The sequence below is a fragment of the Gastrolobium bilobum genome, unplaced genomic scaffold (genome assembly GCF_033153095.1).
Source record: "Gastrolobium bilobum isolate Gb01-03AN ecotype WA unplaced genomic scaffold, APGP_CSIRO_Gbil_v1 utg11741, whole genome shotgun sequence".
NCBI lineage: Eukaryota > Viridiplantae > Streptophyta > Magnoliopsida > Fabales > Fabaceae > Gastrolobium > Gastrolobium bilobum.
This window is the reverse complement of record NW_026895507.1, coordinates 91,322-108,326: the sequence shown is the minus strand read 5'-3', so window position 1 is coordinate 108,326 and position 17,005 is coordinate 91,322. Positions and strand designations below refer to the sequence as shown.

Here is a 17,005-nt window from a genome sequence, read left to right as displayed (position 1 = left end):
AATAATAAATGACATATTATTATCCAATAAAAAATCAAACAAAAATATAATGATCGTGATACGAGACTTTACGTTAAGAAAATGACATCTCTAACTATGCAAATCAAAATTTTCTGCATAGTGCATAATTGAGATAATATTAGTGTTGTAGGTACATAACTTATATTAGTCAATAAGCAAAAAATATTCAAATATATCCATTATGATTTTTTTTTTGAAAAAAATTAAAATTTTTTTTTTAGACCGGACCGTGTCACCGGTTAACCGACCAGGTCACCGATTTTCATGAAAATCGGGCGGATCGCACCAGTTTTGATGCATAACCTATCCGTTACTTCAACCGGACCGGTTATATGACCGGTGTTGCCGGGTCGGTCCGGGTTTCATAACACTGGTTTTTGGTATTCTTTTACATTTTTTTTATAAAATTACATTGCTACTACTTTAACAAACACGATATTTTAATACTTCTCCTGTACACGTGTCATCACGCAAGCCGTAGTATAGGTGCCCCCGAAGGTCGAAGTAACGAAACCCAATCATTTTGACAGCTATTGGTTTGGTTTGTGGTTCGAGAGAAACAAAGCGCATGGGAGTCACATGACGTGTCGTCCAAGGCTGAGGTATGGAAGCCAAGTAGGCTGGTTCGGACAACCGTTTGATGGGAACCCTTCCCAAGAAAGAAAAAAAAGAATAAAAAACAGGTGGCAATTAAAATATTATCGTTATTGAATAACCTTACTCTGGTTGGATGGAAGAGAAAAAGAAAGAGTGGAGTAAGTACAATAGAGTTAAAGAAAAGTAGTAGTAGTTGTTCATGCTCTGCAGCGTGTGTGGTTTGTGGTAGTCATTGCATTGTGTCTTCTCTAAGAAGCCAAAAACAACAAGAAGAAAAAAAAAAGATTCAGATTCAGCAATTGCTTTTCTTCCAAGCCTTCTTTCTCTATTAGATGCTGAGTGTTCCACCCTTCAAATATTCGCTTATAAAAACAAAACCCTCTTCACTTGTTCTTCGTCCATTGAGAGTTTCCGGTTTCAATGGCGAAGTGCATCGTTGCTTTCTACGCTCTTCTTTTCTTCTGCTTCGTCCACATTCACCTCGCTATTTTGGACCCAGTTGATTTCCTCGCTCTGCAATCCATTCGTAAGGCTCTCGAAGACATGCCGGGTTCTGATTTCTTTGCTTCATGGGATTTCACAGCTGACCCTTGCAACTTCGCCGGCGTTTACTGCGACTCCGATAAGGTTATCGCCCTCAACCTCGGCGACCCCAGGGCCGGTTCTCCCGGTCTCACCGGCCGTCTCGACGCGGCCATCGGAAAACTCTCTTCTCTCGCCGAGTTCACCGTTGTTCCTGGCAGGATATATGGCCCTCTTCCAGAATCCCTAGCCAATTTGAAGAACCTCAGGTTCCTCGGCGTCAACCGCAATTTCATCTCCGGCGACATTCCGGCGGGGTTGGGTGAGTTGCGCAGTCTCCGAACCATCGATCTCAGCTACAACCAGCTCGCCGGACACATTCCTCCGTCCGTCGCGTCATTGCCGGAGCTAACAAACTTGATCCTCTGTCACAACCGCCTTTCCGGTTCGGTTCCCCGGTTCGAGTCGCAGAGCCTAACCCGGCTCGACGTCAAGCACAACACTCTCTCCGGTTCGCTTGCTCCAAACTCTCTCCCTCCGTCTCTACAGTACCTCTCCCTGTCGTGGAACCAACTCAATGGCCCAATGGACCAGCTCCTGACCCGGCTCGACCAGCTCAACTATCTGGACCTTAGCCTGAACCAGTTCACGGGCCCAATCCCGGGTCGGATCTTCACGTTCCCGCTGACCAATCTCCAATTAGAGAGGAACCAGTTCTCCGGTCCGGTCCAACCGGTGGATCAGGTCTCAATCCCAACCGTTGATATCAGTTATAACCAGTTGTCGGGTCAAATATCGCCAATGTTGGCGAGCGTGCAGAATCTCTACCTAAACAACAACCGGTTCACGGGTCGGGTCCCGGCTAGCTTCGTGGACCGGTTACTGGACTCGAGCATACAGATACTTTATTTACAGCACAATTATCTGACAGGAATTGAGATAAGCCCAACGGCTGTGATTCCAATGAGAAGCTCACTGTGTCTACAGTATAATTGTATGGTCCCGCCCGTAGAGACTCCCTGCCCCTTGAGGGCTGGCAAACAGAAAACCAGGCCTATTGCGCAGTGCAACCAGTGGAAGGGCTGAGGAATCTTCAATATCAAAAAAATTATATTCATATACACTTGCTTCTAATATTTCATTTTCTTCTCTTCTTTCTTGCCTTTTGATTCATTATTTATTTTAATTTTGTGATAATTTTGCGATAAATGTGTTGTTGAGGTTGATATATGAATAGGATGAATAAGAAGATTGTGAATACTTAGAAACTGTGTAGCTATTTTGGTTGACGAGGTTATGTAAACTATGATGCTCTCTATATTATTATTATTATAAATTTTTTTTTTTTTTTGATAACAATTATTATTATAAATTTTACTATTGCAATATGAAACCAAAATTGATTGATCATTATATTTCGTATCATTATTATGATGCTTAATCTTCGTTGGTTGAAACTCTGTTGTGCCTTCTCTAATGAATTAATCTTTCATTATTAAGTTATTATCATCAATACCTTGGCATTGGGACGCTTTTTATTGTTATTATTATTATGGATAGATGTAAAACTTGCAGCGAAAAACGAATCGTATCAATAACAATGGATGATGGATAGTTCATCCATTTTAGTTTGCTAATTGTTAGAAGAATTTTAACACATGATTACAATTTTTCAGCTTCTATCCTTTTGGGAGAAGGGTTGTGGTGGCAACTGGTTACAATCACCGTTTCTTCAGCTTTTTTAGCTTTCCATGAGCACGAGGTGCTGCTCCCTGCAATGGAAAGATGTTTGTAGGGACAGCTGCAATGGAAAGTGAGTGAACTGGCATACTTCACTCATTTGGAGATCTCTTTTTGCATTGTTAATTGTAAGCCTTTTGTGGCTTGGACTCTTTCTTTCTTGTTCTCAGTGTGGGGACAACGAAGCATAGTACAAAAAGCAAATGTGAAAAACAAAAAACATGGAAAAAAGAACTGAGTTTAGGTAGAGTTGGATTATAATTACTATGATGGGTCACATGGAAGGTGAAATGAGTGAAGCACTGAAACAACCTAACACATCGGCAACAACCTAATGCCACTACTATATCTAATTCATTTGTAAGTCTCGGGTTGTTGCCTTGTTAGATAGGATGCTCTAGATCACATCACACGTCAAAAGTTTTAGCACAATGCATGTCTGTATCTGCTAATTTTTTATTAGATCCATCATCACAAAGTTTGAAGTCTAGTTTCTCTTAATTTTTTTAGCCAATGCTTTGGGAATTTTTTGTGACCCCTAATCTTGACATGGATAATCTTCTGGGTAATAGTAATCGTATGCCTTTAACTAAAATTTCAATCAGCCTTTAACCAAATTAAGCATTTCTTAAAACTAATACTACAGCCATGTGTTAAGAGGTCCCAACGCTCCATGTTTTGTTGCCTTCCTCATTGTCCTGTGTGTACCGAATTTACTAGACATTTCAGTCATTTTCCTTAGAGTAACATCTTTGCGGTTCATTGCCGCATACCAGACAGGACAGAAGGACCCCCAAAATTTTTACAATCTTTGGAAGGGTGGTCCTTAGGGAGAAGCAGCTATCTCACGCCATTGATGTGAGAATTTTTCTCTTACTAAAAAAAAAAACTATTATTTTGTAACACTTTTGCTTTTTAAGCAACAGGCATAATCAGCATGCCTCTTTTATAATTATTATGAGATTTATCAAATTCAAGGAACCAAGGTATCATGACAAAGAATATAATACAATAAGTCATCAAGACAAGGACAAATGATGAGACTACAAACATAGATTCTCATGAAGGTCAATATAGGCATCTTGGGACTGGCGTTTACGCAAAGAAATGTTATTACTGTTCTTTTATGCTTCAGGGAGAACAGCCTAACTTTGAAGAAAAAAGAAGCATTATTAGCTTGTATTCCTTATGTTTACAAAATGTGCTTGCACAAAAATTAGGGATACAGTGTAGATGTAAATGCTTCAGCAAAAGTACCAGGCAGAAGTCTAGATTCACCAGAAGGAGACCGCACCAATTATTGATGCATTGGTTCAATATAACTAAATTATTACAGACACTGAAATAAATGGACACGTGAAACATTTACGATCCAAATACTTGCTTATATTCTATATGTGAAAGCTTGCTGTTCTGTGCAAAAATTATCCACTAACTCACAAAATTTAGTTTTTGAGTTAAACACCGTTGATGAATCTATATAGGATTGTATTATAACTAAAGTATTATTATTGACCTTATTCCTGATCTTTACAAAAATGTGCTGCACAATAATTAGGCATAAAGTGTACCCGCGAATGCTTGAGCAAAAGCACCAGGCAGAAGTCTAGATATGGAGACAACACCAATAACTGATGCACTGCTGCAATATTACTAAATTAATACAGACACTGCATACAGATGCATCAATCGCAATCTCGATTAATGTGGTTATTTATGTACAAGATTTTGTGGTAGTTCATATCCTACCTTATTATGTCAAACTCCATTTACAACTTCATAACATGGTATGGTTCTCCCAGATCATTTCATAACTGACTTGAGTGACATCATAGGTAATTTTCATAAAAATGCCTTCTAAATACCCTCTTGGTCGAAGAGGCAGGTATATCACCACTCCCAGCAAATTCCCATTTCACGACATCCCCATCCCAAGAAGAGCTAACAAGCATAGTGTGGAACGGGTGCCAACTACAATCTCTTACAGGTGATTTATGGTGCTTCAGTGTTGCAACTTGAGCTCCACTCACCTGTATTGAAATATCCAAGTTACCATCAATAAGAGAGAACCAAAATAAACTACTATTTTTACTTTTTTACTTTTTTTACGGGTAAAGGAGACAGAAACCCCTATAGTCCTGTCGCTCGAGTCCAAAAATTCATGCTTCAACTATATCATAGTCCACATTTTTACCTCTAAAAAATGTAACATGCATAAAAGAGAGAGAACGGAATAACAAAATTATAAGGGAGAATTCCCCTTTAATATAATGAAATATAATGTCATAAAATATACTATTTGTTAACTTGTACCTAAATACAATTGTCCAAATTATAATACATGGAGGTATAGCTAAAGCAGCGGTAACTAAAATACATACCAAATCATATACATAAACACATGCGTTGTGTGATCCAGTGTAGATGTACTTCTGTCCAGTGCTGTAAATTTGAAGAAAGCATCAGGCTAATATGCTCAAGCAAGCTGCATGCTGGTCAAAATATGACCATGGCAGAACTTTCTTCCCCAGAAAAAAAAAAACTTCTTTCTTGACCACAAATAAACTATTAAAGTAACTAAAACCATTTTAACGTATTTAGAAAATCTTAAATTTGGATTAACAAAGCAGACTTTTACAAATAGTTCGATTGACTCAAACAATTGCCGAGCTTTAAGAAAGAAAAGGATCAAAGGGACCATGACACGAAAATGAAGAATAATTACAGAGCAAGGCCAGCTTAGTGCTCACCTAAAAGCTGGGGAGAAATAGCAGCGGATAAGAGTGCGTAAGACTGAATGGCCTCTATATGTAGCCACTGACTGATCACAAGGGTGATTCAAATCTTTAGCTTGAGGTGGGTAATCCATCCACCTGTAATCCCACTCATAAGTTCTATACCCAGGATTGCTGGAATGAAGAGAAAATTATGTTATATTATGTAATTGCATTGGCAACAACTTCATCTAGAAATAACATAATACCACAAAGGAACACGCATCATTAGCTAGGCTAGAAATCTAGCAATATCACATGCAAGCATGAAACCCGAAAATCATTATAAGATCTTTCAGTTTTCCACACAGACATGCAGACACAAATAGACAAAGAATTATGGGTGATAGGTTAGTTTAACATGAGTCCTACACGACACATTATTCAGAAAATAAAATTCTGTAAAACTGTATTTTTCATTTTTTTTGTGATGGAATGTAGTGAGAGTGCTTCATAGATAATTCAAAATTAATAAGCCTCATTTTCAAAAAATAAAATAAAATTAATGAGCCTCATAATCTGATTAAGATAATTTCATAAGCATAAACTGATTGACTCATTTAAGATGTAAGATAAATTCAAACTCCACCGCAATACCTTACGGAAATGTAGGCATAAAGGAACCAGTATCATTCTTGCAATTAGCAGCGTAGCAATACTCATCAGTTATAGTTCATCCTAATTAGACCGTAAGTAGTCTTATTTAATCCAGAGACATGTTATCAAGAATTGAGTCATGAACAAGATACCATCTCGATTTTCTATACTTGATTGCTGTTTTCCCACTGACTCAATGCATAGCAAGACATGTCATATTTCACATGGCAGTTTACAAACATTCTTTTTCCTTATTAAATTCCCACACGTGTCCTTTATCTTTCCCATTACTCCATTTCTGTAATATAATGTCATGGTCAAATATGTAAAATGAAAATTTGCTGACATCAGCAGAAGTAAACAATACCACCAATATTTAAGTTTTTTTTTCTAAATTTTATTCAAAAAATTGTAAAGAACCTTGGAATACACCACCCCAAAAGCTAGCTCAAAGGGTGGGAGTGTCCAAGGCCTTATAAACTCCACATTAGTTGCACATACAACTAATGTGGGACTATATATCTCAACACGCCCCCTCACACAAGAGCCCATTGGGCTTGAAGAGTGGACAATGCAACAGACCCAGCCTACCTGTGCTAAGAAATGCCACAAGAGAAAGTGGGGGACGGCGAGGCTTTGATACCATGTAAAGAACCTTGGGATACACCACCCCAAAAGTTAGCTCAAAGGGTGGGAGTGTCCAAGGCCTTATAAACTCCACATTAGTTGCACATACAACCAATGTGGGACTATATATCTCAACAAAAATATTACAAAGCAGCCAATGAATGAAACTTTATACATCCTTATCTCTCCATTATTAAATTCAAACTTTTTAAACAACTAGGTAGCAAAGTAAAATCGAGCCAAAACATGAGACAAACTGTAATTTACCCATTGATTATTTTCTTTTATCAAAACATATAAACTTACAATTCAACAGACATGGTCATCAGAATATTACGGGAAAAAAAGAGCATACCAGGTAACATTGGATGACATTTTGCGTATGTCCCAAAGTTTGATGGTCTGATCTTTACCATTTGAAATGAAATAACGTCCATCTCCACGACTATCAATAAATGTAATGCCCTCAAGATGTCCCATCAAGACCCCTGCTGGTTTGCCTTTAGAAATTAAGCAACGCCGATCCCAGACCTAAACAAATTTGTACATTAGAATGTGTCCTACACCAGAAATCAGAATGGAAAGGAAAGTTATGAGATATGGAATTTCAGCAATACATGATGATGACCGAAGCAAATAACTCTGACACTTATCTCAACTAATAACAACTCTCAGATTCAATATTTATTTTAACCATGATGGCAGGAGTATGAGATTGACTTCCTGTGTAAAAGGTGCCCATCACTTCCATCGAAAATCAAAAGTTGTGATACTCAAACAGAGGAAAAAAGCACATAATATCTTAATAGAAGAAGCCATCTTATAGTGTAGAACATACCTTGCAGAAACTATCATCACTGCCAGAGTAAATAAGATGGCTAGTTTCATCAGCAAAACATACAGTGTTCACATCAGACTGCAACATAAGATGGAAACCAAATGTTAAAACCTCTCTGGGTTAATATTTTTGATCCATCAGAAGTCCCATAGTAAGAAAATAATTTCTCCACAAAAAATGAAAACTAAATGATTAAGTCCAATCCAATCGAAGTTTTTTGGTTTTGACATCTTTCTTTTTTTCTTTTTGGTAGCTTAGGGGAGGTATGGGGTACTAAGGAGAAGCGTGGTTCTCCAGTGCGGTCAATCATACCATCTCTGGATTATACAACAATTTAGTATATCATATTTGTAAATCTTCACAATATTTGGAAGATGAAGGGATCGGACCTGCAATGAACCCCTCAGCCAAAAGTTAGTGTAGAAGCCTGATCATTGTGAGTAGTAATTCTGTATTTCTTAATCAAAAGTCATTCTCTCAGTGATCTTGATTATAGTATGTAAGCAAGCAAAATATAGACTAGCATTGTGAGCTCAAACAGAGGTTAGGAATAAAATCAAGATTCTCCTTAGGATAGGAAAATCTACCCACATTCTCCAAAAAATTTATATTATAACTTTTTTACAAACATATCAATGATACACAGAAAATCTCAAACAGAATTTCACAGGCATTAACGTAAAGGCAATGCCAATACAGAGAGTGGTTCATACTCCTATTATGCAGTTGATTAATATATCACATGGAATATAAAACTACCACATTCGTATTATGCACAATCAATTCAATACAGATTGTAGAGCCTGAGATTATATAATGAAATCAAGCAATTTTATTCATTCTACAACATGAACCAATAGATAGTGGTTCATATTCCTATTATGCAGTAGATTAATATATCACATGAAATATAAAACTACCCATTCGTATTATTCACAATCAATTCTGTACAGATCATATAGCCTGGGACTATATTATGAAATCAAGCAATTTAAATCATTATGCAACATGAACCAATAGATATCAAACAACATCTCAAATCATATACAGCTAAATAAATGTAGTATCTATGCCTAGTAACAATACCATGTGTGCTAAAATTCGAAGTGAAAGCTTATTTGCTTCAAGATCATATACATATATAGAATCACCACTACTTCCTGCAACTAATTCTCTACCATCTGTTGAGAATTTCACTGAGAAAATTCCAAAAGAGTATCCTCCATCGTCACTTGATGAAAAATCCAAACCATCATGAATCTCCTGCATATAATGAGAACTGAAAACACATTACGAATAGAAAAAGAATACCATTAAAAAGAATCTATTAACCGAACATCCACCAGTAATGATTGAATCACATCACAAACATTCAATTTTTGAATATCTATATTCCTCTGTAATATCTTCTAGCATTCAAAAAAATTGCAGTATTTATGGAATTAGGAGAAAAATTTAAAACCAAAGGGCAACAATTTGTGAATACCGTAACATTTGCTAGGGACTCTGTTTCGGCAGATCCAACATTTACAATGTTTACAATTGGTGACATGCTGGCATAAACCTGAAATTGAAGATTGCGGACGCCATAAGAAAAAGCCTGACAATAGTAGCAATACACTATGGCACCCCTATAGAAGGAAAATAATGGATTAAAAGGAACATTTTTGTTTCCTTTTATTTTAAAGATAAAACACAGAAACTTACAAGATAGCGTTGATCATGGGAAAGAGATGTGTCAGTGATTGTCCATCTCAAACTTTTGGTTAGAATGTTCTTCTGAACTTTCCAACCTTTGTCCACATTGTATATTCTTATGTGGCTTCCCTGCAAAGTGATTTGATTAGAATTAAAACTATAGCATGCATAAAAGGTTGAAGCTAAAAAACATTTTACCTGGAACCCAGCAACAAAAAGAGAACCATCAGCTGAAAACTGAGACACATATGCTCGACTAGCCATTTGGTCAATAAGCCAGGGACCATTTACAGGCAAATATCTGCTCAAGAGATGACAACGATCGGCAGAAGAAAACCTTCCCCGTCCTGAATAATTAGCCTCCCGACCTGCCAGCAACTTCACAGGGGAAACAGGTAACTCTGGCCTTCCAGTTCCATGGACTAGTCGTTGATGGGGTGTTGACTTCAACTTTGTTATCTGAGCAATGTCATTGTCCAAATTTTTCAATAGTTTTTTAGTTTGCCGACTGCTAGAATCTTCATGGATGGCATTTCCATCTTCAGAGAGACTGGATTCTATCTCTAATCTACTCATAGCATAACCCATTTCGTCAATGTAAAGCACACCAGATATAGCATACATAACTAGTCACGGCGACAGCCAAAATTTTGTAATGCCGAAGCATCTTATCAAAGTCTTCATAAAATCCCTGTACTTGTCAATCCTACAAAAAAACAAAAGAAAGAAAAGCTATAACAAAGTAAATTTTTAGACTTTACGTTTCATACAAAATAGTCCATTATTATTAGCCCAGAAAAAAATAATTGAAACAATAAGTAGTCAAAGATAAATCCATGTATTTCTCAGGTTTTAGAGTATACACACAAATTACAAACTGTTAATTAAACATAAGTCATCATCATCAGTAACTAAAAATTACAATTATTTAGAGGCAAGCAAAACAAGGAACAAACCATATACCCAAATAATGCATAAATCAAATTACAAGGAAACAAACAAAACGAGAATTAGAGACGAATAATACCCAGTTGAGTTTCCCTTATCGCTCACCCACCAAGTGAAACACTAAACTAAATCTTAGTAAACAATAAATTTCCACAGTGAAAAACAACAATAAGTAAAAAGCTCGACCATTCCGGTGAATTGATGGACATCCCAAGAACAAACTCAAACGCCAAACCAAGCAATTCATGTCCAATCGCAAACCAGTGGCTTCATGAGTCACGAATTTTAAATAAAAATGAAACAATTTTAATTTAATTCGGTAAATATTTGACAAGACTATAATAGTATATTCGTACCTCTTAGTAAGAAGCGCTTTTTGGCTTTGTCTCCTCTGATTCTCAGCTATAATATGCCTAAGTGTAACAAAAAAAAGGTATCATTCAACAAATTGGCAGAGAATCCATCATCTGAAGATATATAATAAATTATTGGATAAGGAGGTGGAGGTCTAGGTGGGTGAGGTGAGGGTGAAGAAGATTGTCCACACTGCCCCCGAAAAGACAAGACTTGGAAAATAATAAATTGGTATGGCCCTTTTTATTTATTTTCTTCTTTATTTGTTATTGTATTTTCAGTGCCCAATAGAGCTTTGTTTTTATTTTTTTTAGTGCAAAGTTAAAGTATTCAATATTTGTTAAAAATAAAATAATTGAATGATTTCATTGACATCATATAATATAACATTTCTATTAATATAAATGAAAGGAATATTGTGTTGGTATAAATTTCTAGTAGCTCAATAGACGCTACTTTTGTCATTATATAGAATAATTGAAGTTGGTCAGAATGTTACTGTTTAAAAATAGGGATTATACGAGATAATTTTATATTTTACACACATAAAAATATATCATATACGAGAAGAAGAAATAAAAAAGAAAATATAGATCTACATATTTTTATAGGTGTGTAAGAAACAACATTACCTCTTACAATGAGAAGTACTAATTTTTTAAAAATATGTTTTATTCATAAAGAAAATATTACTCTTATGTTAAATGAGAGCATTTTCATGATATGCATTCATTAATTAAAGGAGAAGGAAGAAAAAAAAAAATATAAAGTGAACTTCGTCTTTAATTTATGAGTGCATAAGAAATCATATGAAGAGTAATATTCTCCTATTAAGAAACTGTGCTAGAGGGCATCTAATTTCTTTTCTATACTACTTGGTTTTGTTTATGGCTTTGTATTGACAAAGTTAGCATGGAAGTATATAAGTTTTGCAAATCAATGGGTCATTGGCGGAGCAACTAAATCAGTAAATCAAATACTGGGACAAGCACTAGAATGGTATGAAATTCCTTTGAATGCATCTTTTCTTAAGGTTTCTATAAAGATATTTTCTGGTTCACAGGGAGTACCATTTTCTTTTTTAATCTCTATTGACATTAATAATAGGTATTAATATTTCTCATATTATCTCTTATACATACATAAAAATATAAGATCCATATAAAGCTATGTAAAGAGAAGAACGAAAAAAAGAAGAAAAAATGTGTCTCACATATTTTTACTTATGTATAAAAGATAAAATTATCTTCTATAAGATAGAAAACATTGAGCCTTAATAATATTTTTTAATACAAACTGCTCTGATTTAATTCTTAAATTTTTTCTGTCGCCAAATTTGTTTGAATTGTGTCCCTTTGACCGTTTCTGTGCAGAAGCACCATTCACTGCGACTACAACAGAGTTGACTCATCGGGTGTTGAATTTGTAGTGTCTGTGGTTTACAGCTTTTTATGTCCAATATTTTGTAAACACCCAACGGCTTATTTAATTTGTATAGACTTCTGCGTATAGTTAATAATTGCATGAACAAGGATTTGGACTAGCTGATAAATCAGGCATTAAACTAATTGACATGTTCTTATTGGAATAGGTCTGATTGCTCAAGAAGTTTGACATTGCTGACGACTTGATGGAACGAATTAATGAATTATAGCAACAAAGTTTCAAATTTAGTAAAATTGAAGGTTTTGCATTAAAACTTTCTATATGATGTGGTTTGTTCTTCGAATGAAAGATTTTAAAGTTCTGTCAAAGACTTCAATTAAAGAAAAAAATCCAAACATGGCGTGTCTACAAGTAGAATGAATACTTGCTTACTTAGAAGAATTGGGGTGAGGGCGGTGCTAACAAAAAAGATTGATCTGGATTTTGATGATTAAAGTTTTATTTTTTCTTTGGATTATTGTTGCTTGGACTTACAAAGCCTTTAAGCCCTTAGGTAGTAGTGCTTGGGTTATATATTGTCTGCAATTATTACACAGAACAGAACAACTGTTACTTAAATTCAGAGGTTATTTACTACTTATAAACTAGATGGTAGAACTTTGGAAGAGCAACGATGAGGATATGAAAACTGCATTTGAAACATGTATAACTTGGGACTTGATTGTTTATCATGCACCTATCAAGTGTTCATGGATTGTTTCAATCTGGAACTAATTCATTCAAGTTTCAACATTTGACCGATATCTCTGATGAGCTGAGGGTATTATTTGTGTTTCAATACAAGTAACACTTTCACGTGATTCATAATGTCACTGACAAGCGGTCAGCCATACTTATACCTGTATGAAAGTTATTTGTTGCGCATCAAGCCGAACTTAAAACATCAACGGTGAAGTTTGTTTCAATGTTTATACTTTATAATTAGAGTAAATCAAAAGTGATGTTACATGTAACATGAATTTCCTACGCACATAATTGAGAAGACAAAGGAGAGAAAAAAATCAAAAGATAGAACCCACGTAAAATTGTGTGTGTAGGAAAGTCATGTAACATAACAAATATAAAACTCTTATAATTATGATGGGTAGATGTGACAAAATAGGTCGTCCCGTCCACCAAACGGAGTGAGACAGGCTGAGTTTTTTTAACTTTCTAGCCCGCCATCCCATCAAGTCAGTGGCAGACCCAATAAATATTATTTATGTCTGCACATCTAGGGATGGAGGTTCAAGACAATGTTCCCAAAAAAAAAAATTATGAAAGTTTTAAATATATTAAAAAACAAAAGAATATAAAAAAAAAAAAAAAAACTTGAACTTACTGCAAAAATAAAGTACCTTTTGGGTCCTTAATAAAATTTACAGGACCCAATTTAATTCCTTAGGAAAAAAAAATTGACTCGTGATCCCTTTGAATTTCAAAATAGATTCATGTTAGTCTTTTTAAGGGATTAATGTAGGTCTTCTTTGAATTTCAGAGAGACCACAATTTCGACTAACTGAATCTATTTTGAAATTCAGAATGACCAAGAGTTTACTTTTTTTTCTAAGAGTTTAAATTGAGTCATATAATTTTTATTAAGGACTCAAAATATATTTTATTTTGTTTTGTAAAAATTTATATGTGCACTTACACACACTAACAATAATATAAGTCCACCGATGCATCAAGCCCACACACACCATGGGCGCGCAGCGGGCTAACCCGACAATTTTTTATTTTTTATTTTTACACCTAACCTAACCGGACTGTGTCTTTTATAAGAAAACAAAAGAAGTCGAAGATGACTGAATGTTCAACCATTCTCTTTAAACGTGAAACGGATCACACATTCAGTATTACTGATGCGTTTACTTTTTTTAGCCCACTTTAAGTTGAATTTGATTTGCATGTATTTGTCAGGCAATTCATGGAAAACATGAAAATCATGCTATTCATTGAGAGTGCCTAACTGGTGATGTAAACTTCAAGTTCCATTGAAGCATTTAATAATATGGGTCTATACATCATGCACTAAATCTTCAGTAATCTTTTAATACATATTCTTTTTTATTGGATACTAACAGATATTCTTATACGGGACATAGGTAACATTAATAGTATAGAAGCGAGTAAAGTAAATATACTTTTTCTTCTACTTAGAAAAGTGCATATACTAATATATGGAAGAGAGTGCAATGGCATTGAAGAAAACGTTAAAATAATAATTAAATAATAAAAAAAGGATAAAAAAACACTTTCAAAATGAAAAATAGGCAAGATAGCAAGGTGGAACGGGCTGATTTTCTTAGCCAATTATTAAAAGTGAAGCGGGACGGATTCACTCGTTTGTAGCGGGTTGATAGTAGATTGCAATTAATTGTAATCTTTTTAATTTAATTTCCATACATTTGAGTGAATTTTTTATTTGAGTTTGGATATTATTGTGGATAAAAATGTAAAAATAACTTATAGACTCATAATAAGAATAGATTATGATTAATAAATGGTTGAGTTCTCCATACATTAATGGTACCTTGCAAAAATTGTCACTGTACAAAATTGCCCCTTAATTGTGAACAAAGAATAGTGTGAACTGTTACAAAAATAAATACAAGTATTTCAAAAAGTTTGCATACATCTCCAGAAAAATTATCTGTTAGTTTATTAAGGGTTAATCTAATTAAATAATACCTTATTTTTAATTCAATATATTTAATTATGCAATGTAACGTGTTCAATAATTTAACTAAGGGACGTGATACTCTTAATCTACATAAGAATTTCTACCCCGTTAAATATCTCTTTTTGAACAAAGTTTTTGTAATTTCAACTTCCTTATGCATAATATAGTTCCTCTTTTAATCTAATTCAATAATACCTTATTTTTAATTCAATATATATAATTATGCAATGTAACGTGTTCAATAATTTAACTAAGGGATGTGATACTCTTAATCTACATAAGAATTTCTACCGCAATATCTCTTTGTGAACAAAGTTTTTGTAATTTCAACTTCCTTATGCATAATAGGGTTCCGCTTTTATTAATTTTTTTTATATTACCCATCAAGTTCATCAATTATTCGATTAATCTGATTTAAATTAAGTAGGACTAAATTTTAATATAGCTATATTCCTAGAAACTCGAACTAATTAAGTTGAAAAACCTTTTTACCAGTTGATCTATACACTTAAGTGGTTTTATTCCTTTACTATTGAAAATAGAAAAGCTTTAGATAGTGTTTTCCTTAATGATAGGATGGCATGGATTACAGTCTTTAAGTTTATTGCACTCCAATACGAGTTCCATTAGAAGCTTTCACATTGCAATCATCTTGTCCTATTAGGAAGATCCAACAATGGCTCACGGATCATATTTAGTTAGACTTATTTTAAAAAAAATAATTTAACGCCTAAATTTATATGCAGCTTACATAAATTAGTTCAGTTTAATCCCAACGTAATTACGTACTTTTTTGGCTAGTCTTTTTTTTAGCTTCTCTTATTTTTAAAAGAAGAAACTTAACCAAATATATTTTTATAAAAAAATGTATCAAAAAAAATCTTTTTTATAATAAAAAAATAATAATTAGAAGCTTTCAAGAGTTAAAATGTACACCAGCTTTTTAGAAAAAGCTAGATGTTACTTGATCGAATAACTTATTTTTAACTTGAGCTTTAAAATAAATTAAAAATTAAAAATTTTATATAATCACCAAATAACTTTCAATTTTATTTTTAATCTCTTATTTTTAACTTTAATTTAAAATTAATTTGTAGTTTGTTTTTCTTAGAGAGAAAAAAACACGCCTAACAAGCTCTAGGAAAAAAATATTTAGATTACCAGGAGTTTGGAAAAAATTTGGGCGGACGCTTGCATACCTTTGCAGCGTTAGTTAGGTGATAAAATATTTTTTAGAAACAAATTAAACTTATTGTTTGTGATCTCTCTATATTGGCTCTTTTTCAAAAATTTCTTGTTCTATCCAGAAATACTTAAGAATACACATGATTAACTATACGCGTTTGTTTGACACAGTGGTTGCGGTGCCGACGACAGGAGGTGTGAGATTGATTAGGATTGAATTGAGGCAAGTTAGGATTTTTAAAAAAATAAAGTTGACGTTTGACTTCTATTTTTTTTAGAAGTCAGACATTTCAGCTTAAAAAAATAAGTTATTGACTTTACTTTTATATTTTGTTTTTTCAAAAGCAGACATTTAAATAAGGGATTAAAATTTCTCACGTTGTAAGATATTATTTTATTTCCTAAACACATATTAAAGTGTGTGAGATCTTTTTTTTTCTCTCTCTCTTATATTTATATGGCCTCACATAGTTGTCGTACACTTTTATATATATATATATAATTTATCTTCAACGATATGAGAAACATTAATAATTCATTTAAACAAGTTATATGTTTGGTTTGTATTCTATAACTAAGTATTTTAACAATTTTCAATTATTATTATTTGGTAAATAAAAATAATAATAAAATATTAACTTTAATACTACCCATTATTTTAAATCATATATATATATATATATATATAATTTATTATTCTATATCAATAATATAAAGTAATCATTCAACAAAATATTATTACTTAATCTACCAACGTAAACTCTACTGTGATAACTTACTCTTCTCAAATATAATTTTCTTAATTTAATCACTAACATTCATTTCAAAATGTGTTATTTAAAATAAAATAAAAACACCCTTTGTAATTCTCGTAATCAACTGTGGTGCTCTTCTATATTGCAATATTCTGGTTGATGTTTCTGTTGGAATATTCCTCCTTCAATGTTGCATAAGGCCAAATATTATTTTTGCAGGGCTTAAGAAACCCCAGTT

General features: G+C 33.7%; 2 protein-coding genes across 3 annotated transcripts; one reads left to right on the top strand and one right to left on the bottom strand.

Annotated features, from left to right (window-relative positions):
- Window positions 1-781: 781 nt before the first annotated feature.
- Window positions 782-2,356, top strand: LOC133314620 (leucine-rich repeat receptor-like kinase protein FLORAL ORGAN NUMBER1). The gene has a single exon (XM_061516124.1). It carries the CDS (start codon window positions 1,039-1,041, stop codon window positions 2,224-2,226), a length of 1,188 nt encoding a protein of 395 aa, XP_061372108.1. The 5' UTR covers window positions 782-1,038; the 3' UTR covers window positions 2,227-2,356.
- Window positions 2,357-4,401: 2,045 nt separating this feature from the next.
- Window positions 4,402-10,903, bottom strand: LOC133314553 (LEC14B protein). Of its 2 annotated transcripts, none has more exons than XM_061516044.1 (10): window positions 10,719-10,903; window positions 9,613-10,120; window positions 9,424-9,543; window positions 9,203-9,280; window positions 8,803-8,979; window positions 7,717-7,794; window positions 7,234-7,409; window positions 5,631-5,789; window positions 5,262-5,322; window positions 4,402-4,910 (listed from the first exon to the last, which is right to left on the bottom strand). In XM_061516044.1, the coding sequence occupies exons 2-10, from the start codon at window positions 10,036-10,038 to the stop codon at window positions 4,710-4,712; spliced, it is 1,476 nt and encodes a 491-aa protein (XP_061372028.1). In that variant the 5' UTR covers window positions 10,039-10,120; window positions 10,719-10,903; the 3' UTR covers window positions 4,402-4,709. The 2 variants fall into 2 exon arrangements, with proteins under 2 accessions (XP_061372028.1, XP_061372037.1); XM_061516053.1 differs by having other exon boundaries at window positions 5,631-5,753.
- Window positions 10,904-17,005: the final 6,102 nt, after the last annotated feature.